Source organism: Festucalex cinctus, chromosome 20 (assembly GCF_051991245.1).
Source record: "Festucalex cinctus isolate MCC-2025b chromosome 20, RoL_Fcin_1.0, whole genome shotgun sequence".
NCBI classification, from domain to species: Eukaryota; Metazoa; Chordata; class Actinopteri; order Syngnathiformes; family Syngnathidae; genus Festucalex; species Festucalex cinctus.
Window position 1 is genome coordinate 10,501,873 of NC_135430.1, and position 22,916 is coordinate 10,524,788.

The 22,916-nt window shown below is 40.7% G+C and overlaps 1 protein-coding gene and 1 long non-coding RNA gene across 2 annotated transcripts in view; one reads left to right on the forward strand and one right to left on the reverse strand.

The window, feature by feature from the left end:
• Positions 1 to 22,916, forward strand: part of LOC144009587 (uncharacterized) — a 35,044-nt gene that overhangs the window by 2,271 nt on the left and 9,857 nt on the right. The window contains exon 2 of the long non-coding RNA XR_013280969.1: positions 21,093 to 21,244. This is a non-coding gene — a long non-coding RNA (uncharacterized LOC144009587). The remainder of the gene's footprint in view (positions 1 to 21,092; positions 21,245 to 22,916) is intronic.
• On the reverse strand, positions 262 to 2,073 carry LOC144009661 (uncharacterized). Its single transcript, XM_077509480.1, has 2 exons — positions 1,299 to 2,073; positions 262 to 1,142 (listed from the first exon to the last, which is right to left on the reverse strand). The coding sequence occupies exons 1-2, from the start codon at positions 1,887 to 1,889 to the stop codon at positions 822 to 824; spliced, it is 912 nt and encodes a 303-aa protein (XP_077365606.1). The 5' UTR covers positions 1,890 to 2,073; the 3' UTR covers positions 262 to 821.

Genomic DNA, 22,916 nt, shown 5'->3' on the forward strand with positions numbered 1-22,916 from the left:
AGTGGGATCTAATTCTGGGTGTTCAGATTGTGGACGTATCGAGGGCCCCTTGACTAGTGCAGTGTCCCGGTTTCAACTGTACATCTGAAGAGGGAGAATTAGTAAGTGACCACTGAAAGACAGGAATTCTGTTCTGCCCTTGTCATATGGTGTTCCACAGGGTTCTATATTGGGGCCACTGCTGTTTTCATTGTCTTTGCTGTTCCTGGGTTCCATTTGGAGAAAATATTTCCTTTCACTGCTATGCGGATGACTGTCAGATCTGTCCCGCTGAGCAAAAAGGACGCTTCTATGATCTATGAGATTTTATTTTATCTCTAATGTAGTCAATTATAACGATTTCCTGAGAAATAAAAACAAAACAGTACGTACACAGAATTATGTTGTGATCTGACAAATCAGAGCAAATATCCTGTTCATTTTGAACGACATTACATTTAAGCGTCAATCAAAAAAATACTATATTATGACACATTTTTTTCCAATTCCAAAATCACACGTTAAATTTCCTATTTCAAAATCACATTGGTGGCAGATTTTCTTATTTCAAATTCTTCTCAGATCAGATTTTACTATTTCATAGATTTTATTGGTGCACAAGTCTCCCAAATCCAAGGTCATATAGGTAGTGGAGTTTCCAAAATTCAACATTATATCAGAGTTTCTTAATCTCAAATTCATATTAGTGCTAGATTTCCCTTATTCTAAAATTGTACAAATGTTTCATTCATTTTGATACCAGAGGCTCTTAATCCCAAATCAAGAGAAGCGTCGAAAGTTGCTCTTCATTTGTTCTTCCAATGGTTGGTCTCCATCAGACCTTAATAGTCCGTCTCAACATTCTGATTCTTGATGTGCTCTTGCATGGCTTTGGTCCTGCCCGTCACCCACCTGGGCAGTATGTCCAACGTCTTGAACGTGCGGTACTGGGAATCCAAAGATTTGGCTTGGTCCTCATTGGTCTTCTTGGTCACGTACTTGAGATACTCGTCACTAACCCCCGTGGCCATCAGCTGCTTCAGCCGATCCTGCTTCAGCTCCTCCAGCCACATGTCCTTCTGCTTCCATAGTGCTTTGGTGCGAGCGTAGAAGGTGAGCTTTTCCTGACGTTTGACCAACGCCGCCTCCTCGTTGTCCTTCACCTGTGGGGTCACAAAAGCCCAAGGATTTGTGTATCAGCCCGGTGAAAACAAATCTTTGACGTCTAAAGTCGTCTATGGCAGTGAATGTGTTGTTTCCTAAAACCCCAATTTTAACTTCTCGTAAAAGTTACCAAAACCGTTTGAAATCTCACTCACCTGCTGCATGATAAACCTCAGGTGCCTGTGGCCATCCTCCTCCCGTTTCTTGTTCTTCTCACCCTCCTGGGCCAGGGCGATCTGAGTGCACTTCAGCACCCTCTCAAACTCTTCTTTCTCTCGGGCGTGCTCCTCCTCCGCGCACTCCTTAATCCAGCGCATCTGCTTGTCCCGTTCGGCCTGGATCTTGCTGTGGAGGATCCAGCGGTCCAGGTTCAGGATCTGCGTGTCCTGGGCCAGCTGGGCCTTCTCCCGCAGGCACTGGTATTCCAGGTAAGCCTTCCGATCAGCCTTCTTCTTGGTCTCCGCCTCCTGTTTCAAGGTGAGCAGATCCCTCTCCAGGATCTGATTCCTCAGAGGCTGGGCAGCGTCGATGATGTCCTGCTTCTTCTGAGCCACGTCCTTCAGAGCCTGCAGTTCTCTCTCGATGGCGTTGGGACCCCTGGCATTGGCGATTATCCGCTCGTGCTCCGGGATGCTGAGCACAATGGGATTGACTTCGGACTCGTCGCGAGGCATCCTGATGTTGTACAGGAAGCCCTGGTGGCAGATCACCGTTTTCTTTTGCCGTGGGTTACACAAGGGGTCCATCTTGAATATGTGTGACCACCTGACTGGCGGAATGCTTGGATTTGAGGCAGCTAAAATAAGGTAGCGTCGCGTTGGTTGAACCCCTGACTCATGCCCCCCTTGTCACCGTTGCACAAAGTGAGTTGCAAATGTTACAAAGCGCCATGGTGAGTCGGAGGATCTTTAAGGGACAGGCAGTCATCGGGCGACATCATCATTATTACATCACAACATAGCTTGATTACAAAGCTATGAGACGGGGCCCAGCAATGTGATATCGCTTGTGACGCCTTCGGCGACTCGATATGTTGACATCATGCCAGATTCATATGGAACTATGTGGTAACCTTGGAAACAGCTGCAGATCTATTTAAATCGACGTCGACACTGTCTTTTAAATGTATTCAGGTTTGTGTTTGTTTCTCAGAAACAGCAGTAATATATATATTGGTCAATTTGACCTTTTAGGCCAAGATTATTTACATTATTTATATGACATTATCAATTATTCACCATTTCATCGTCGATTTCTGTATACCTCTTATTAATGTTCTTATTTTAAAAGGCGGATTAATTGAATTCAGTATTTTTATTTCTAATTCCAAGATATTATTGTTGCTGGGTTTTTGTCATTTTAATATGTTGGTGCAGGCTTTTCCATGTTGGTACCGAAGTGTCTTAAATGGAAGATCATACAAATGGCAGAATTTTTGCAATTCTAAGTTCACATTGGGTCATTTTTCTGAATTCCAAGATCATATTGGAGTATCTGAATTTGAGATTAATTGGACAGGTGGGGTCAGTACAGTTTTTGTGAAAAAAGAAAATCGACGAAACAAAATAAAATAACACGACAATTTGAGTCATGATTGTAGCGTAAGAATGCAAGAGCATAGCTTGTTCCATTTAGTTTCCACCAAGGGTGTTTTTTTATTTTATTGTTTTTTCTTCAGTTCGGAGAGCCATCTCATCCTACATAAGATGACCACACTTGATTTTTCTTTTATTCACGTTCTGACAACCATTGGATGGCCTCGCATGTCAATCACAGCACCACCACCCACTCGTCATGATGTCGCTTCCAAAAGATTTAGCCTCTAACTGTTGTTCTTCGGGAAACCAGACTCCCAGAATTCCCTTCATACAGATACAGATTATGAGACCAGATAAGTTTGTGAGTTAATCAAAGGTTGATTTCCTCAATTTCTTGAGAAGCATCAAAGTCAGGGAAGACATTCGGGGGAATTCAAGGATGTTAAGCGTGCAGGGCTGATTTCTGTGACATCATACACATCTTTGAAGCCTTTGTGCCTTTGACAGTATAAGTCGTCAGTATTGGACTTGGAAAGGGTCTGGCGTGTACGCCATACTTGTTTTTCCGTATTTGTGATTTAGGAGTTTAGTTTAACAATGGCAAGCTCAAGCACAGATTCTGACTGTATGCTCAAGTGGAAGAACAGGAGGCTGGTGGAGAAACAGAGTGAATTCAATGACCTGTGGACAAGCGACATCCAGGCACGGAATGAAAAGCTCGAGGTGTTGGAAGGCCATCACCGGGTCCTTGAGGAAAAACTGGACATGGTCAAAAGGGAGAATATGGAATTAGTTTCTCAGCACAAAGTCTACGAAGCCAAAATATTTCTGCTGACACAGAAGAGGGGTCTCCTGGAGAACCAAGTGAGCAACATGAAGGCACTGGAGGCCAATCTTCAGAAGAGGATCGTCAATCTGGAGGAGATCGAGGTGAACTTGGAGAGGAAACTGGTGGCGCAGGCCGAGCAGCACAAGGAAAACATCCTGAAGACGGAGGCCACGATCCACGAGGAGTATCGCGATAAAGAACGGGCGCTGCAGGCGAAGATGGACGCGCAGGACCGAGAGATGGAAAACATGGAGAAACGTGTACAGGACATCAAAGATGAAAACAGCGCGTTGAAAAAGGAATTCAACCACGCCGAGGAACGGCACGAAAAGGATCGCGAAGCGCAGCAAAAAGTCACAGCCAAGATTGAGTTTGACTACCAGATAGACATGATGACGATCAAGATGAAGAACAAGGTGCTGACGGGCCGAGTGACGACGCTGACGACCACCAACGAGGACAAAATCAAAGAGAACGAGACCCTGAAGGAGAAGCTCAAAAACAGGACCCAAATACTGGAAAAAAAGCGAGTGGAACACGCCGACATGCTGCTCCAGATCGAGACGTTGACGGAGAAGCTGAAACGGGAGCAGAAGCGCACGGCCCAGTTGACTGAGCGCGTGACGCGGATGGAGAAGGAGGTGGAGTCCACGTGGAACAAGTACGAAATCGAGCAGAAGGCTCACCAGTTCACCAAAAAACACACGGGTTTGGTTCTGCGCAAACACACTGACCTGGTCGACAGGATCAAGTTCCTTGACCACCGCATCAAGAGCCAACAAGCCCAGATCCAGAAGCTGGAATCTCAAATCTCCGCCAAGTCTACCTTCATCCGCAAGATCAGCCTGGAAATTGAGACGTCCATGATGCTCGTCAACGACCCCAAGAAATTCATCAAGGCCATCACCCGCATAAAAGGAAAACTGTTCGCCGACGACAAGGACTCGCATTTGATGGGAACGGCCGAGATGGTGTTCCAAGCCGTGGAGACGCAGAAGGAACGGTTTGACCGCTACGAGACGACCATCCAAAACCTTCGCAAGCAGATCAAGCATAAGGAGCTGAACATGCTGCATAATATCGAGAAGCTGGAGAAACCCCGTGGCGAACTCATCCAGATCGTCAACGAACAGCGACGGGAGCTGTTCAAACTCAAGAATGAGAATAACCAACTGAGTCACACGCTGCGGGAAGTCAGTAGCTACCTGCCTCAGAAGGTCCAAGTGTGGGTCAAAGACAGGCTCAGTGGAGCAGTCACGACAGTGACCCCGATGCACTAGAATTGGCAGTGGTGATATTGAACTTCCTTTTTATTACTAAAGATGGAAAATGGAGCACTGAATGCTTGTAAATGTCCTGATGGTGGTAGGCCATATTGTCTTAGCCCCTGGGCAGAGGTGGCAAATCCAGGTCCAAAAAGTGTAAGCCCTAACACAGTTTGGCTTTAGCCCCTGGTGCTAGCTAGCCCCCTAGCAGGTAAACGAGCACCATGGGAGCTCGCTAGCTAGCTAGTACCTGGGGCTAAAACCAAACTGTGGCAGGGTTAGCCCCTGATGCTAGCTAGCGCCCGAGCAGGTAAACGAGCACTATGGAAGCTAGCTAGCTAGCACCCGAGGCTAAAACCAAACTGTGGCAATGTTTTTAACTTTCTGGACCTGGATTTGACATCTCTGCCCCTGGGTACACGTTTTGTTAGTGGTGGGGCACATTTTTGGACAGTTGCAAAATGTTGGACATTCCACAAGTCCAAAAAGACATTTTGCTTTGATCTGTTGCCTTTGGACTTCTTCATATTTCCAGATGATCGCCACCATTGAACATTTTATAGGTTTTTGGCCTTATTTGTCATGGTTAGATTTTGGCTCGCTTGTACAGTTGACAGATTTACATGTATGTCTATGACCCTCGTCTGTACGGTCAAACTGGTTGATGCCCCCCCCCCCCCCCCCACCCCCCCACCCCATTCCCCCACCAAACCCACTTTATGATGGAAACCGATACAAACACGGTGATAGGGTTTCGGGATAAATTATTCACGCTCCCAATGCTGTAGCGATGCCGTCTTGGGGGCTGCGGAGGACGCAATAAGACAATGATTGCCATATTGGAGGATGGCCGTTCTGTAGATTTACGGCCCTCCCATCGGTCTAATGTCTCCAGCATCTGTCGGGATCAGGCCTTTAATTGAAAAGAATTTGTGAAGCGAAAGTCGGGGGAGAGGGTGAGGGACGCTCGGTCGAGTCGTCCCACGAGAGTCGAGTAATGAAAAGAAAATAACTCCTCTCCTGTTTAGTGCCTATGGAAGCCATAAAGAATAACAGGACATGGTGATATAACAGCGCGACGAGTGGGTGCGGGACTTCCAGCCAAGTGGAGCATCTGCTAAGACGGTTGCCGATCGGATTAAACGTTCCGGCCACTTTGCCTGCGGGACAACCTGACGGTGACGCGTCATAAAGCATCTCTTTGTCAGATTTATTTAGACATGAAAGATGTGTTTCTACTTCAGTGTCGCCCGCTCCCCGCGTACCTTTTTCCTCCCCCCGTAAAACAAACGGGCCGGGCGGCAGACATCCTGGAGGCCGATAGAGGATAAGTGATGAGTCTAGCAGGATCCCGGGCAGAATAACAATGCTCACCTTTTAATGTGGCTGCGCGCTACCTTTGGGAGTCTGCACAGTGGATGCAGGCATATATGGGATGTGTTTGGGGGGTTAGGAAGCCCAGAAATACATAGTATGACATTTTTGTGGCACACGTTTTTGGTGGGTGCAAAATTTTTAGTTGTCACATATTTGTGAACCCAGCAAAATGTTCTTTTTGAAGTAGGGCCGAAAGATTGAAAAATATTGAGTGCATCTGAAATATATGTCAGTAAATCATCCATTTTCTTGACCGCTTATTCCTCACAAGGGTCACGGGGGGTGCTGGAGCCTATCTCAGCTGGCTTTGGGCAGTACACCCTGGGCTGGTTGCTAGCCAATTGCAGGACACACAGAGACTAACAACCACCCACACTCACAAGCACACCTAGGGACAATCAGAGCACCCAATTAACTAATTTGCTCCCAATAACGTATAAATACGTTTTTTTTTTAATGTTCTAAGTGTCCCAAAGGCGTATTTAGACGTTTTTGTTTTGTTTTTTGTTTATGCTAGAGCATACAGAAGCCTTTGATGCAGCCTCTCAACTGCAAAGAACGGTTGCAGAAATGGTAGTTATTACACAAACGGCCAGCAGGTGGCAGCAGAGCAAAGGAGATCAACCAGGGCCATCTAAAAAAAAAAGCTAAATTACTTACAATTTTAAATAGATTTGTGAAAACTGATGAAACTTAGCTCTCTTCTAATGCTAATTGCTGCAAAACGGAAACAGATAGAAACATACTTTTTTTCCCGATGAAAGAAGAGACTTTAATCTTTCTTTTGATAGGTTCCATGCTTTTATAGCAATCGAACACAATATTCTGTGGGCCTTGCAAAATCAGTCAAAATCCAGTAAAACAGCCGGGAGCGAACGGGATTGCTTCTGTGAAAATGGCTGGGAGTGAATGAGATAACCTGCCATCCATGTAATTGGAATGTGGGAGGAGACCGGAGTACCCGGAGAAGACCCACGCAGGCACGGGGAGAACATGCCAACTCCACCCAGGAACGCGGGAGCCTGGACTCGAACCCGAGTCCTCAGTACTGGGAGGCGGACGTGCTAACCAGTCAGCCGCCTCAGTAAATCATAAATCAGATTATGACTAATGCTAACTAATCTGTGAAATTTTATTAATTGTTCCACTAAAATGGGAGTTCGTAAAAGTTTGGGAGTCAAAATTTGTGTGGGGTCATAAATCTTTGGAGGGGTGCAAAAGTTGGGGGAAGGGGGGCTCTCTGAAAATGTACAAAATGTTGCTCCATTTGGATCATAAATTATGTGTTTGAAAATATGTAAAGGGGTAGGTTGAAACATGTTGGGGTGCTTCTGTTTCCAAGGTGTACCACATATTGTGAATTTAATTTGTTTGGATCGAAATAAACGAGGCGAGAGTGATGGCGTCCATCGCGGCCTTGTTATGTGACGGCTTTTCTTCCTGCATTTAGGCTCTTTCCATTTTTTTCTAAAAAAAAAAAATTGTTACGTGAGCGCTTTTCACTCTTGTTGAAGTTGACAAGTACCTACACTGGATGAGGTCATCGGCCAAATTGTTTTTAGGACCGTTGGGAATCATCCACACCCAACGCAAACATATAGATTTGCAACATCAACAAGAGAAAGGTGAAGTCAAAAAGCAACAACAATTTTTATTTTTCTGAAGTAAAATAAGTGGTTGTAAATTGTAAAAAAAAAAAAAAAAAAAAAAAAAACGTGTCAAATTTGTGGATGTGTATATGAGGTCCGCCTACATTGGGAGAACTCCGTATCTCGGTGTGGGTGTAGACTTGTCAGACTGCAGAGCTGCTGTGACAGAATGTGACACAGGATCTGGAGGGGGGGGGTGCGCGTGGGGAATCCCCCCCACAATAATGCGGACGGCCCAAAAGTAAATCCCAGATTTAATGTCGGCCATCACACAGCTGCCAATAGCAAATGACACAGCTGGTACAGCCATGACCGGTCCCCATCTTAGCGACCCCCATCCCGTATTCGCTGTCAATCACCTGTGGATTCACAACACAATAGCGCCATGGTAACAGCAGATAATGCACACCAATGCTAATCATTCTTTTAATCCCCGTAGGCCCGCCGCGTGGCGAGCAACATGGCCACACGTGACTGAACTGGACAATTATATCATAATTCAGTGGACTTGTTGCTCATTCCGTTTTTTGATACCACTTGTGTGCGCTAGTTAAAAGTTTGTACTGTAATTACTTTGATGCTACTTCACTCAGCTCATTTATGGCATTTAGCATTGTGTGTTAGCATTAAGTTAGCAGAATTGGTTGTCTGGTGGTACACTTTAACTGGTACGTGGCATGAAAATTTTTGCGTGCAATTCTGAATTCAGAATTTTTTTAAAATTGTATTTATTTCTTTTTTTTAAAGTGACAAGTGGATAATGAACATTCGTTAACTGTTTGACCGCCAAACACGTTTAATGATGTATGCTAAAATCCTAATGAATGCCGCCAAAAACGTTAATTGACGTCAACATTTTTTTTTTTTTTTTTTTTTTTAATGGGCAGTGCATCGTCTTTTGGAGCGCTGCTTGGGCAATGGAGTTGTGAAATCAAAAACAGCCACTAACTATGGCCAGCAGATGGCAGCGTTGTATCTCGTTTCAATGGGATCAAGGTATATGAAATTTCAATAAAATACGACAGAAGCCTTTGTCACGTTAAATCTAATTAACAGAGTGTCACGAAACAAAAAATATTCGTGTCAACGTCACTGTTGTGCAGAAAATGTATCTTTTTCACAAAAAGCTTGTTTTCTCTTCATCTTTTTCTATTTTCGCTTATGTCACTCAAATAACCTATTTTCAAACGGTGATTACTAAAGAACGGAATAAGGTAGAAACTTTTTTTTTTTTTTTATGAAATAATGGGATTCAATCTTTCATATGGTATCCACCATGTTTATGTAGTTATAGTGCACAAAATTCTGTTTGCCTTGAAAGATGAGTGAAAATGTTAAAAATCGGCTGGCACTGTCGGGGTTGTTTTTTGGATAACGTTCGGCAGTCAGAGTTAATTTAAAGACATTAAGATAGAAACCACTCCCATAAATTCTAAACATAAAACAATGAGAATTACACATTACCTAACAATTTTTTCAAGAATGCCCTTGTTAGCTTGACGCAAACACAAAATTGAAAACTGCATTCACTGGCAACAGATTTGAACATGTATAGACAACAATGATACTAATAGAAGGATATATTTATCCTCTGCGAAGAATGACTAATATTACAGTAGCATGGCTGCATTATAGTGCCACCTGGTGGCCAGAGTGGGCACACCAGAAGGAGCAGAACAAAGAATTGGATTGAAGCTTTTATTCATGATGCACAAACTAATTTTTTTCAGTTATGTTGAAACTCTGTTTTTATAGTTCAATATTAGAGTGCCTTTTTCTTATTAAAAACTTTTTTTTTTTTTGAGGACCTTCAGATTTACCAGTAAGAGCATAATTGGACAATCATTTCGATTACTCAACGACATTGTCACTCCTGAGTGGAGCTAACTGCCTCTGATCTTAACCAGAGATTTTTTTTATTTTTTTTTTCTGTTTGGAGGAGGCCCTCGGTTCAATCCTACTTAATCACACACACACACATCTCATCAAGGTCGTAAGCGCTGCTCAGACCTGACAGGTAATGGTCCTGTGGTTTGGACACCAATCAGTCTCTGAAAATGTTTACATTTTAAACATGCTGCATGTTTTCGGACACTCGGGCATACATTACTCCACTAGATTACGCTTCGTTTTCATATACAGGCTGCGTGATGTCATCAGTCGTCGCATTCGTGTAGTCATGCTTGCAATGTTGACGTGTTTACGCTCACTATTTCCATCTGGTGTAGCCGGAACAATCAGCGCCAATGGGTGGGCAACGGTGGGCCGGTCCGTGGGGGAAGGCGTGGAGGGGGTGGGGAAAGGGGTGATAGCTGCAAAGGCGCACTCAACTCGGGTTCCGTGATTGGGAAGCTGGGCTTGATTATGCTGGACTGCAGGGATGGCGGACGGAGGGGGTGGGGGGGTTAGGCAATGGGGGTGATTTATTCTCTTCAAGGCCTTCTCAAGGTTTGGGCTAGAGTAGACGTACTATATTATTATGTTAGATTTGAGGTGCTCACAAAACAGAAATTCAAATCATTTTCTTACCATAATTTAGCGCGGGGGGGTCCAAAGGAAAATGCAGTATATTACACAAAAAAATGTAAGTAGTTGCTGTCCAATTAAATCTATGATTAAAAAATCTATAATCATTATGGGTGTCAAAATGAGTGTGTGAATTTTGAGGTAATTTAAAGTTCCTTTAATTCCACAATTTGTTTTTAATGTGCAATTAATGACTGCCCCTTACTTGGGAAGCCTGTACTGGGGGAATTCCAGTTGCATCGCAGCAGACACGTCCATGTCAAAATGTAGCAGTAATACATTTATTAATAATACATATTTTTGGAGACTTGTGTCAAGTTCTATTTTACAATTTTGAAAATGTGCAGAATTTCACAAGTTACTTCACATTAAAGATGAAATAGCTCTTAATATGAAAATAAAAATGCACTGAGCTGTCACCAGCATCTTACAAATGCAATCATGCCATCTAGTGGCAGAAAAATACCTCAACACAAATCAATATCACACTCGTTTACACATTCAGTACATCTTTTTAATTGTAACTGAATTTTATGAATTAATAAATTACTTTATTAACTCTTTGACCACCAAAAATATTTAATAATGATTAGTAAAATCATGATGTACATGATGATACACGTTAAATGATGTAAACTTTTTTTTGTTTGTTTTGTCTTCAATGGGCAGTTCACCGTCATCAGTGCAGCGCGCGCTGCCTGGTCAATGAGTTGTGGAATCAAAAACACTATCAATGGCCAGCAGATGGCAGCATTGTATCTCTTTTCAATTGGCTCAATGTGTATAAAATTACAATGAAACATGACGGAATCTGATGAAATAGAACGTTTAAGGATGATATAAATGATCAAAGCCTTTGTCATATTAAAGTTTTTTTGATAACGCTTGGCAGTAAAAGAGTTAATGACTAAAAGGTGCCGCCATATTTCTATTAGCTTAACATTTTTCCCCCCACTTTTATGTTGACAAGAGTATGACAACTTAAAAAAACATTTAATTGTACATATTGTACATTTAGCACCGATATAAAATTAATTATGAGTTAATTACGATTAGAAATTGTAATCGTCTGACACCACTGATTATCATACATAATAATGCCAACAAAATTATAGTAAAATATATTGAATTTCTTCATATTTCAACTATGATAACAATGAAGAGTAACGACATGGAAATATCCCCAGTGCACCCATTTCGCTTAATTCGATCTTATCCAAGTGTCAGCAAACTCTTACACGTTCCAAAATGAAACCCAAAATAATCATTTAGATGTTAAAGGAAAACTATTACTACTGCGAAAGTCAAGTTACACCCCCTGAGGACGAGTAGCGGTGGGGCGGGGGGGGGGGGGGGGGGTCGATACTGATGAGTGTGCATACAAGGGCGAAAGAAAGCAAAGAAACACGGGCGGGATGAAAGGCAGCGTCGTTCCCTTGTGATGTCGGCTGCAGACGTCGCGGGTCCCGGCGTCGGGTTTCCCCCTCCCTGGCCGGAAGTGGCACGTTTCCCCTGGCGACAAGCTCTTCCTGCAAAATAAAGAAATGATTAGAAAGATGACAGCTGGGCCAGACGACTGGAAAGCCCAAGAGAGGGAGTGGGTGTCAAGGGGGGCAACCAGCCAGCATTACATCGGTCCTCCCTTAGCTTCTCCTGACTGATCTTATGTTTTCGTCCATATTCCATTCATCTTTCTTCGGTTTCCATGGAGCATAAATTGGGTCGTTTGTTTACGAATATGTGTATGTAAATAGTAACGTCGATATTGTTTATTTATCCTAGACAATTATTTGACGCCCGGCGGACGGTACAAACTCTTTCTCCCAAAATCATTTGTCTAGAGTTTGGGGCCTAAGGGTCCGGGGCTCCGAGGGCAGTGACCCCTGGCAATCCCAGCGTGTGGCAGCCAAAACCGGCCCCCCACACCCCCAATGCGGTATGGCCTGGTGGGAGCCCCACATTCCATGGCAAAGTCCTCATCTAGCATTTCCTGCAGAGGACTTAAGGCAGCATTAAAAATTATTCTGTGCTCAAGGATGGATTTGATCTCTTGTTGACAATAATGCTCTCATTTAGTTGTTTTATTATATCATTGTACAGACACTAAAGCCCCTAAGTGTCCATTTCCTGGCCAAATGTTGTCAAAGGGATTTTTTTTTTTTAGTTGGCATACCATCAGGATGGAAATCGCACAAGAAAGAAGCAAAAGACTTAAAGATCAATAAGGAAATGTCAGTATTGATATTGGCAATACTAGCATGATAGCATCAATTTGACGTGGTACCGTATTAGTGAGGAAATGTGTAGTTGCTCATCATTACACTACGATATTGATTTATGTCTCTACTGTGTGGATGATTTAAAAGAATAAAATACATTAATAGGAGTCAAGGAATGAGAGTGAAGTGTTGGCCGTGTTGACTGAAGATAGTGTTTGATGTTTGGCTAAGTGGCTAACTGTTAGCTAGTCTGTGTGTTGTTAATGATTCAAAAGAATAAAATACATGAATAGGAGTCAATGGATGAGAGTGAAGGATTGACTGTGTGACTGAGGATAGCGTTAGCTGTTTGGCTAAGTTGCTAACTGTTAGCCAATCTGCGTGTTGTTGAGTTACTTGTAAGCTGTGCTTTATTATTGAATGAATGTTCGTGTTACATGTTCGTTTTCTTTACGTCTTTTAATTGGAACTCTGCGACTATAGCTTTAAGCACATTTGGAGGGAGTACAATCCATTCTAAGTAGCAGCAGCAGCCTATGTTAAATTAGCTAACGATATTTATGATCCAAAACCTTGTGCTTTAGCAAGAAAATTGAAACAAATGTATGATTCTATGACTATGTGTATGATTTAAAAATTCATGATACAGTGAAACTCAATAAGGCGAGGAATGACTCTAAAAACGAATCATCAGCTAATAGCTAGCTAGCCAAGTCAGCTAATTCAAGTCAATGGACCTTTACAGCCAAATCTCGTTGTGTATGTTTGCTCGTGTGTTCGGTGGACGTCAGTGGCCCGTCCAGGTGTCACAAGTCTGTTGCCGTGGCGATTAGTAGTGACATAGGTTAACACCTGCTAGTGCTCACTCAAGGAGATTAATGTGACTTCACACACACAAAGGAGGACCCATGTCCCCTTTAATGGTCACTGATAAAAGACAGGCTCCATCTTTGGAGAAAGGTCAGCGCTGCTGCATTTAGACATTTTTGAGCGCCGCATGACTATCAAGCAGGGATGGTCCCGGCTGCATTGAGTTACAAGGCACGGCCGCTGACAGGTAGACAAATGTAGGTTTGTGCTGACGGCCGATTGACGCAGAACGAGGGAGCGGATCGCAAGCAGTCAATGGGACGCTCTGGGCGGCGGCCAGCGGCGCTTGGCGTCCTGTTTGCGCTCCCGGGATCGAATGAGCAGATGTGGCGGCGACTGGAGCAGAATCTGACAGCACCATCAATCTGTCACATACACCCGAAATACTTCGTTCATCCGCTGACTTTACAGATTAAACGTGAGCTGCTGACGTGGCGTGCTTGGCCACGCCCCTGAAAACGCAAACTGGCCAATCACAACGCAGATTGAAATGCAAGCCTGGGCACTTTCCTGGTGGCTCACTGTTGAATTAACTAATTATTTTTGTTGTTGTTGTTCAAGCAAATTAAGTAATGTCAGCAGTTCTAAATGATTGAATATTATATATTTAAAATATAATTATTTAAATTAACTCATTCACTCGCAGCCATTTTCACTGAAGCAACCCCCTTCGCTCCCGGCTGTTTTACTGGATTTTGACTGATTTTTCAAGGCCCTCAGAATATTGTATTCTATTGCTATAAAAACGGGGAATCGTCCAAAAGAAAGATTAGAGTTACTTCTTTCATCAGGAAAGAAAAGTATATTTCTATCTGTTTCCGTTTTGCAGCAATTAGTATTAGAATATAGCTACGTTTCATCATTATTTACAAATTTGTTTGTAAATCTCTTATACTCTGCTGCCACCTGCTGGCCGTTTTTGTAATAACTGCCATTGCTTGAAAAGCATTCTCTTCTGCTCAGAGGCTGCATCAAAGCATTCTGTATGCGCTAGCATAAAAAAAAAAAAAAAAAAAAAAAATTATTGGGTTCATGGTAATATTTAAAATAGAACATGTTTATACGTTTTTGGGAATAAATTAGTTAATTTAAAAAATATTAATTATCAATAAGTATTTTCTGAAAAAAAAATGGTTGGCTCCCTAAATTAAGAAAAAAAAAGGGGGGGATCTGTTAGTACCAGATAGTTCATCGAATCGGTCAAAAACAACACACTTGTAAAAATATAAAATAAAATTAAAATAACAATGATGTCCATTTGGTAGCCAGTTAACCCAAAATGCTAACTTAAGGAGGCGAATTTATTTAATTTTTTACATAAGATCGTACCTTTTAGACTGTACAAGTGTTAAAAAAAAAAATAAATAAAATAAAATCTACTCCTTAAATGATGATGTAGTGTGCAGCAGTATAAAGGCCATTTAATTTGGTCCTGAATTTTAATAGATTTTAAGTGGACCTTCCTCAAGCCAAAAACGCTCACATGGTACTATTTAGTTGTTCTTATGCTCCTAATAACCGTTGATATGCGCTATTAGAGGGTATTCACTGTGTAGTTTGCGCTTACATGAAAGCGTTGCTTTGTTTACGGGAATTGTAAATAATGAGCATGCCACGGAAAGCATTGTCATCACCGTTAAGACCCGCGGGAAGAGGAAAGGAGGCAGGGACGCTTAATAACAATGAACAAATCCGCGTGTACGCTTCACTGAGCGGCCAGAATGTCGACGAGAGGAAAACAAGCGGCCCGGGTCTAATCTGTGGCATTGATTATCTTCCAGGGAGAATATTGTGGCTTGACTGCGTGCTTTTTGTTTTCTTTTTTGTTCTTATTATTGGAAAGTGTTTTGAACAACAGGAAAATAAAATTGTGGCGCGCCAAGCGGTTGACTGCGGCTAGATGCGAAAACCACGTCGCATTGAACACATCCGGCAGACTGAACAGGACTAAATAGGGATGTTCGATACCACTTTTTTTGTTCAGACCGTTACCAGTATGCACGGATGTGCTGACCATTGGTGGATTGATTCAATAGCTTTTTTTTTTCACATTGCACATCTTATTTTATTTTTTTTTTTTATACTAAAAAAAAAACTCAACTCAACTTTATTTATAAAGCGCTTTAAGAACAGACATTGCTATATACAAAGTTCTGTACATAAAACATAAATCGGTTGTGCAGTAAAGAATAGGGTAACAAAACAAAAACTAAGTTTTTTTTTTGTTTTTATATTTGTTTATTTTTTTTATTAATTATTATTATAATTTTTTTATATATTTTTATAAGTAAATATAAAAAAGTAAGAAAAACATTGAATATTTTCAATTAATTTCTCGTATATTTTATATCAAAAAGTGTTTAAATTTAAATGCCTTTAAAATGATTTATCTTCTTTTTATATATTTTATTTTATTGTATTATATTTTTTACTCTTAAGAAATGTGTTTGTTTTGGAATGCTAAAAAAAAAAAGCTTTAAAAATTCACATTATTATTTGTTTATATTTTGTTTTGAGTTTTTCATTCATCCTTCCATTTTCTGAACCGCTTGCTCCTTACAAAGGTCACGGGGGTGCTGGAGCCTATCCCAGCTGGCTATTCATTATTAGATTATATTTCTCTTTGTAAAGTGCGTTACTTTATATTTTAAGTAGTATTTTAAGGAAAAAATGTTTTATATATTTCATTTTAGACTTAGACTTAGACTTGACTTTATTGATCCCTTTGGGATGGCTCCCTCTGGGAAATTTACATGTCCAGCAGCAATGAGAACAGATAATAAAATGAAAAATAATTCAATCAATCCATAAATAAGGTTATTACAACCAGAGATTTATTTAACATTTCAATAATAAAAATGTATTTTAGCTTATGATTGACAACTGCAATTCTTTTATGGGACTTTACAAACAAGTTTTTTTTTGTTTTTTTTTCGTTTTTTTTTAAACCACATTGTTATTCAGCAAACCTGGTGAGTGCCTGAACTGCCCCTAGCGCTGTTATGCATGATGAAAAAAAAATTGGTAAGATGCATCTTGTGCAGGCAGCGTGAAAGGGTGTATAAAACTTGTCACGCTATGTCATCCCAACAGTGTCGCATAGCAACAATAAGGCCTTAAGAATATTGTGGAAGAAGCCTGCAGGCAACAAGCACTTCTACTTTTCTTGTGAATTATTGCATGCCATTCATCACGGCTGTCATGATGTACCTTTCACACAGACTAGGAGAAAGGTGCGAAAAAGGGTGATAATAGCCAGCAGCTTCAGGATGCTTTGTTACCTCTCGCCATAGAAAAAAAATAAAATAAAAGGGCGGATGTGGGAATCAGCCCAAGGCGGCGTCCAGGAGACAAAGTCCAAGTGACACCCGAGCGTCAGCTCAGCTCGTCACCAGACGTATCGCTGACAAAGACGCCGGCGGGCTCGCGTTTTTCTTTTGGGCCTGTGACCTCTATTACTAGTAGGGATGGGCGAGTACCGATACCAGGTATCGGTATCGGGCCGATACCAGCCTTTTTTTGACGCAGACGAGTACAAGCAACCGATGGCAGAGGGGGAAGACGTTAAGTGAGTCCTCCTTGTCTGTAACTGGCGCTAGCTTGCAGCAGTTTTTCACCAAAACTTCACCGGTTTGGAAATACTTAAAAATTGTGAATCTTAAACTAAAAGAGCATTTTTGTGTTTTATTTTGAGTGTTAAGACTATTGAAGAGTGACTGTGCTGTTTTTTTTTGTCAAAATTAAAGGAAATATATTTGTTTAAAAATATCTTTTAGTGATTTTTTTTATTTGTCAAAATGTACTACTGGTATCGGCAGTTGGTATCGGTATCGGAGAGTACTGAGGGTCTGAGTATCGGTATCTGTCTGAAAACAAGTGGTATCGAATATCCCTAATTACTAGAAGCAAGTTTTGTGCTTTTAGGTGAGGTTGAACGATTTTGAAAAATAATCTTATTGTGATTTTTTTTCTTCAATATTGTGATTGGCCACTGGGGGCATTATAATGCAGTCATACAAACAGAACGAAAGAGACACTCAATCACATCACAATGCTTTGCTAAGTTTTATTGGAGAGCGGATGTTTGCGCATATCTGCATGAAGCTAGACAGCATGTTGCCGCACATGAAGTGACAGGTAGAGCAACAGGAGGCCAATGTGGGGGTGGGCTCATCATTCATCATGCACCGCTCTGCCCTTGTCGCTGCTAAAAATTGAAGCTCAAGTCGCGTCCTATTTTGGTTTGAGGAACAGGTGACGCCGTCCTGCCGCGCTCCGCTGGCCTCAGCGCCAAACTCGCCGCCCACTCTGCCCGCGCACCGCGTACCACCCCTCTCGGGGGTGTCCGCGAATGCAATCGTGACATAACATGGCCAAGAAAGGCAGAAGGGCCAAACATGGACGTCATGTGTCGTCCACGCCAAATGTCGATATGGCTCGTGGTTATTGTCGTCATTACTGGACCTTTTTTTTTTTTTTTTTTTTTTTTTTTTTTTTTTGGCTGAATGTAAAGATGAGATGTCGCAACAAAATGAAATAGAAAAATTAAAAAATGAAACAAAAGAGGAAGAGAGCTTCAATTCAGTTTATTTTTGACAGTTTTGTCACCATTTCAGGGAAAATAATAATAAAAATACACGAAAAAAGAAATTATCAATTTTAATCTTAATTTTCTGTATTAAATATTTTTTTAATTTATTTAAATTTAATTAAATGCATTTCTGGCAGTTCACCACTTATGGAGAACTAAATAAAATACACTTCATAAAATCAAATAAAAATAAACAATTCAATTCTAATTTTATTTGAATAAAATCAAATAAAAATAAATAATTGAACTGATTTTTTTTTCATTTAAGTATATTTTATTTAATTATTTTTTTTAATGCAATTAAAAAAAAAATTCTGCCACTTCTGTCACCACTTTTGGTGAACTTAAAAAATATGCTGCATAATGAATAAAATCTAATAAAAATTCAAAAACTGGAAAAAATCTAAATATTTTTTTCTTTTACAATTTTTTTTTTTATTATGCAGTATTTTCTTTTTAATTAAAGTACTTTTAATTATACCTGTTCTGTCAACACTTAAGGGAAATTCCACTTTAAAATTAAATTGAATTAGATGAAGTGATTTAAATATGTAATTTATTTATTCATTAATATTTTTATTTTAAAAAAAAGTACATTAACTTCTGCCTGTTCTCTCTCCCTTTAGCTAAACTAAAATTACACCTCAAAACAAATGAAATGAAAATGAAAATAATTTATTGTCTCTTCCATTTTGTGCTATTAAAATATAATTACCGTAAGCTATACAAATATAAGCTGCACAATGGAATGAGGAAAAAACGTGTCTCGCTTTAACAGACACTTTGTCTGGTTTCCAGTTGCTGGTAATAAACAAACAGCAAGACGGCGGTCAGCGCGTCCCACGTGACGCACCTGCGTACACTCGACATTTCCATGCTGCTCAAATCCTATTCAAATATCAACGCAGTCCGTGTCCTGTAATGATGTGTCACTTTGTGTACGGCGGTGCGCAAAGACGGAATTAATCAAATGAGCGCTGGCCTGATTGCTTGATTTGTTTATGGCACGGGAGATAACATTGGACATGAAACACGAATCCCCAACTACTCATCCTTAAAGTATTCCTGGCCGGCATAAACGCAAATATTTGTCATCCTTTGTGACTCCCAGTAGTTGTGCCGCAAGCGTCGTTAATTGACTTGGCATGTTGTTTATATGTTTGCCTGCAGTTTTACAATGATTTATTCCATGTGGAGGAGCCGTAGAAAACGCACACGGGTAAATGATAGCGCAATCTGGGATGCTTACTTTTAAATAGCATGCTTAAGTGCAAAAACGCCGCTTTGTTTTGACGTTTGTTTTATGTGCGGTGTACTGTCGAGAGATTGCGCCGACTTTTAGTTATGGAGAGAATCTTTGATGTGGTGTTTTTGGCCAATTAGTCTCTTCTTAAGCTGTTTGCGGTAGAGGTGGGGTGCACCAACTGATGGTTGTACGCATTTTCAGGAGAGGCTGTTAGAGAAAAGGGATTTCCCAATTTTCTTTTTTATTTTATTTTATTATTATTATTATTATTATTATTATTATTATTATTATTAATTTATTTTTTTGACAATATGTTCTATGCAGCCCCACTAGTCTAAATACTGTATTTTGGTTCATATTGTGTCAGTGGAATCTGACCTTTGAACTTGCTGTCGAGTGAAAATGACATCACAATTGCTCAGGTCTCAAGTAACAACCAATCACAGCTCAGCTTCAGAAAACAGGTGAGCTCTGACTGGTTGTTGCCTGAGCCCTGCAACTGTGATGTCATCTTCAGTTGACAAGTGGCAAAATGGCCGCCCCCTGAGATGCATAAAAACAGCTGGATTTTGCAGCATAATTTATATTCCACAAATGTAATATTAATCCGAATGTCATTTTAAGACTCGTGAGGTCGCATATAACATATTATTATCAAGAAATGTTAAAGGTGACTTCCCCTTTAACACTATCAACACAGACAATAAAACAACTCTTATCAAAGTGGGTAAAGGGATGCTATAGTGGAGATAAAAAGTCTACACACCCCTACTCAAATGGCAGCTTTTTGTGGTGTACAAAAATAACTCGACTCAACGCAACTTTATTTAGAAAACGCTTTAAGAACAGGCATTGCTGTATACAAAGTGCTGTACATAAACATAAATATTAGTTTTGCAGTAAACAAGAACAAAGCAAACATTTTGAAGTGCGAATACAAGGTTTTTTTTTGTTTTTTTGTTTTTTATTAAAAAATAAATCATTTTCCCCACTTTCACCCAAATTTGGTCTCAAGTGGGACGGACCAGGTCAAAATCTTTTTCTTTTTTTTTTTAAATTAAAAAATAAATAATTTTCCCCACTTTCACCCAAATTTGGTCTCAAGTGGGCCGGACCAGGTCAAAAATATTTATTTATTTATTTATTTTTTAAAATTAAAAAATAAATAATTTTCCCAAGTCATTTTAATTCGTGACCACTTTCACCCAAATTTGGTCTCAAGTGGGCCGGACCAGGTCAAAATATTTTCTTTTTTTTTTTTTTTTTTTTGCAAATAATTACAAGTATATTATCTTATTGTAGATTAAGCTGAAATTTTTTTGTCAAATCCTGAGTAACAACCACATTTCAGAATGTAATTTAACTTATTCAAACCCACAAACGTGTAAACACGTTTTTTAATACTTTGTCCTTCACTCCCAAAAACGTATCTATAGGTTTTTTGTTTTTGTTTTTCATGCACAAGCATACAGAAGACTTTGATGGAGCTTCTGAAATGAAGAGGTAGCTTAAAGCAATGGTAGTTATGGCCAAAAGGTGGCAGCAGAGTATAAGAAATCAGCCAGAGCCATGTTGCAACAAGCATGGGCCAGATTGGACCTCCTGATGGGCCGGTTATGGCCCACAGTCCATATGTTTGACACCCCCTGATTTAGAGTGTAAATGGTGGCAGTGTAAAATAAACTTAGTAGTAGCAAGGGCGTACGCCAATTCAGTTGTGATGTGGAATGAAGGCAGTGGCGTAAAAAGTTCATGAACTTCATACAGTGAAACTGTGGCGAGAGTCAATTTGTAAGGTAAAGTAAAAATGTCCAATAATAATACCGTTGGTATTCACAGGTCCGTTTCCCAGAGGTATGCGATAGGGGCGAGCCAAGAGGAAGTGGTGCTCCTCCTGGACAACAATGGTCCTCCACAGAGCTCCCGCCAAGGTCCAGCCAGTCATGAAACACGGCGGGGATGTCATTGACCTCGGGGTTAACTCTCCTCAGGTAAGCAGCGGCGGATCGCGGACAAAAGGGCGCTTCTCTTTACAGGTGGACCGGCGCGGCGTATCCGCCTTCTCCCCGCACTGACAGATTTTCTAATTCGCTGCAGATTCCCATAAGAGTGGGTGGCCCGGGCCAACAGTGGGGCCCATTCATGCTGGGTGGGACGGGGGAGGTCGGGGTGTCGGGGTGCCTAAATGAACCTGGATTCATTGAAAAGAATGGCGGCGGCGTTTCAATAATATCAATCAATGCGTGTAAACGTCAAGGTCGGGATGTCAAGTTGTCGCGCTGATTGGATGATATTCGGATAGGACACACCTGTAATGACTTTTTCGCTTTCATGCATGGGTGGCGCTGTTCTGGATTCCAAATAGTGGTGTGCAGACAAGGTAGGGGGTGTGTTCAATTTTTTGCACAAAAACGTTAGAGGTTGAATTTTTGCCAGGGAGAATGAAGATGACAACTATGTTTGTTTTCATTTGGTTTGATTGAGAGACCCCCGAAAGGGGGGAGTTATATTATGAAGATATACTAACTGCATATTAAAGGAGGACATGACTTTAATATCGCAGTTTCACAGAATAATCCATTTGTCCAACAATCGTATGCGTTTTCCATTTTGTCCTGTACCTCCCTCTGCTGTGGACGTGGCATTAAAGTGCCTTCGGGCTCGCATTGTGAACGTCACGTGACCAAACCCGAAAAACAGGTGAGCTACTTTACTTATTTAGCCATTTTTGGCAGTAAAACATTAATATTTCCTCTATAAATATATTGGATATTTTCATTATTTTTCATGTACAATTAGTACCTATAAAAACACATTTTGCAACTTGCTGTCGACTGATGATGACATCACAAGGGCTCAGGTAACCAATCACAGCTCAGCTTGTGAATGTCACATGACCAAACCTAGAAAACAGGTGAGCTGTGATTGGTTACCTGAGCCCTTGTGATGTCATTTTCAGTCGACATCAAGTTGCAAAATGTGTTTTTACAGGTACTAATTGTACATGAAAAATAATTAAAATATCAAATTTATTATAGGCAAAATATTAATGTTTGACTGAGATTGTAATTGAATTTCGATTATTAGCACAGCCCTAGGCACATAGAATATATTATTGTAAAGAACCTTTTGGAATGTACAGGGTGACCCAAAAAGATGCGTACCCATATTTTATTCGATAAAAAATCCATTTTTTAACGAATGTCTTTTCTGTTGCAGGACGTGAAAGGTGAACCTATGGATGATCATTTGCAGCTATAGTTGCCCTGAAAATGTCTTGGACAAATCAGCAGAAGATATTCTCCCTGGAGACCTATTTTGAGACAAAATCATACCAGAGTGTACAGATTCAGTTTGGAAAGCGTTTCCATTGTCGCAACTTTCCATCAAAATCAACGATTGTTAGTTGGATTAAGAAGTTCAGAGTTTAGTTCTATAGCTGCAAATGATCATCCATAGGTTCACCTTTCACGTCCTGCAACAGAAAAGACATTCGTTAAAAAATGGATTTTTTATCCAATAAAATCTGGGTACGCATCTTTTTGGGTCACCCTGTACTTGTAAGGTAATTTTTATTGCTCTGCAGCCAGGACACCTCTTTGTCATTGGTGACATGATGAATTATCCAGTGAGGAGGCCATCTCATCATGCCGCCCATTAATA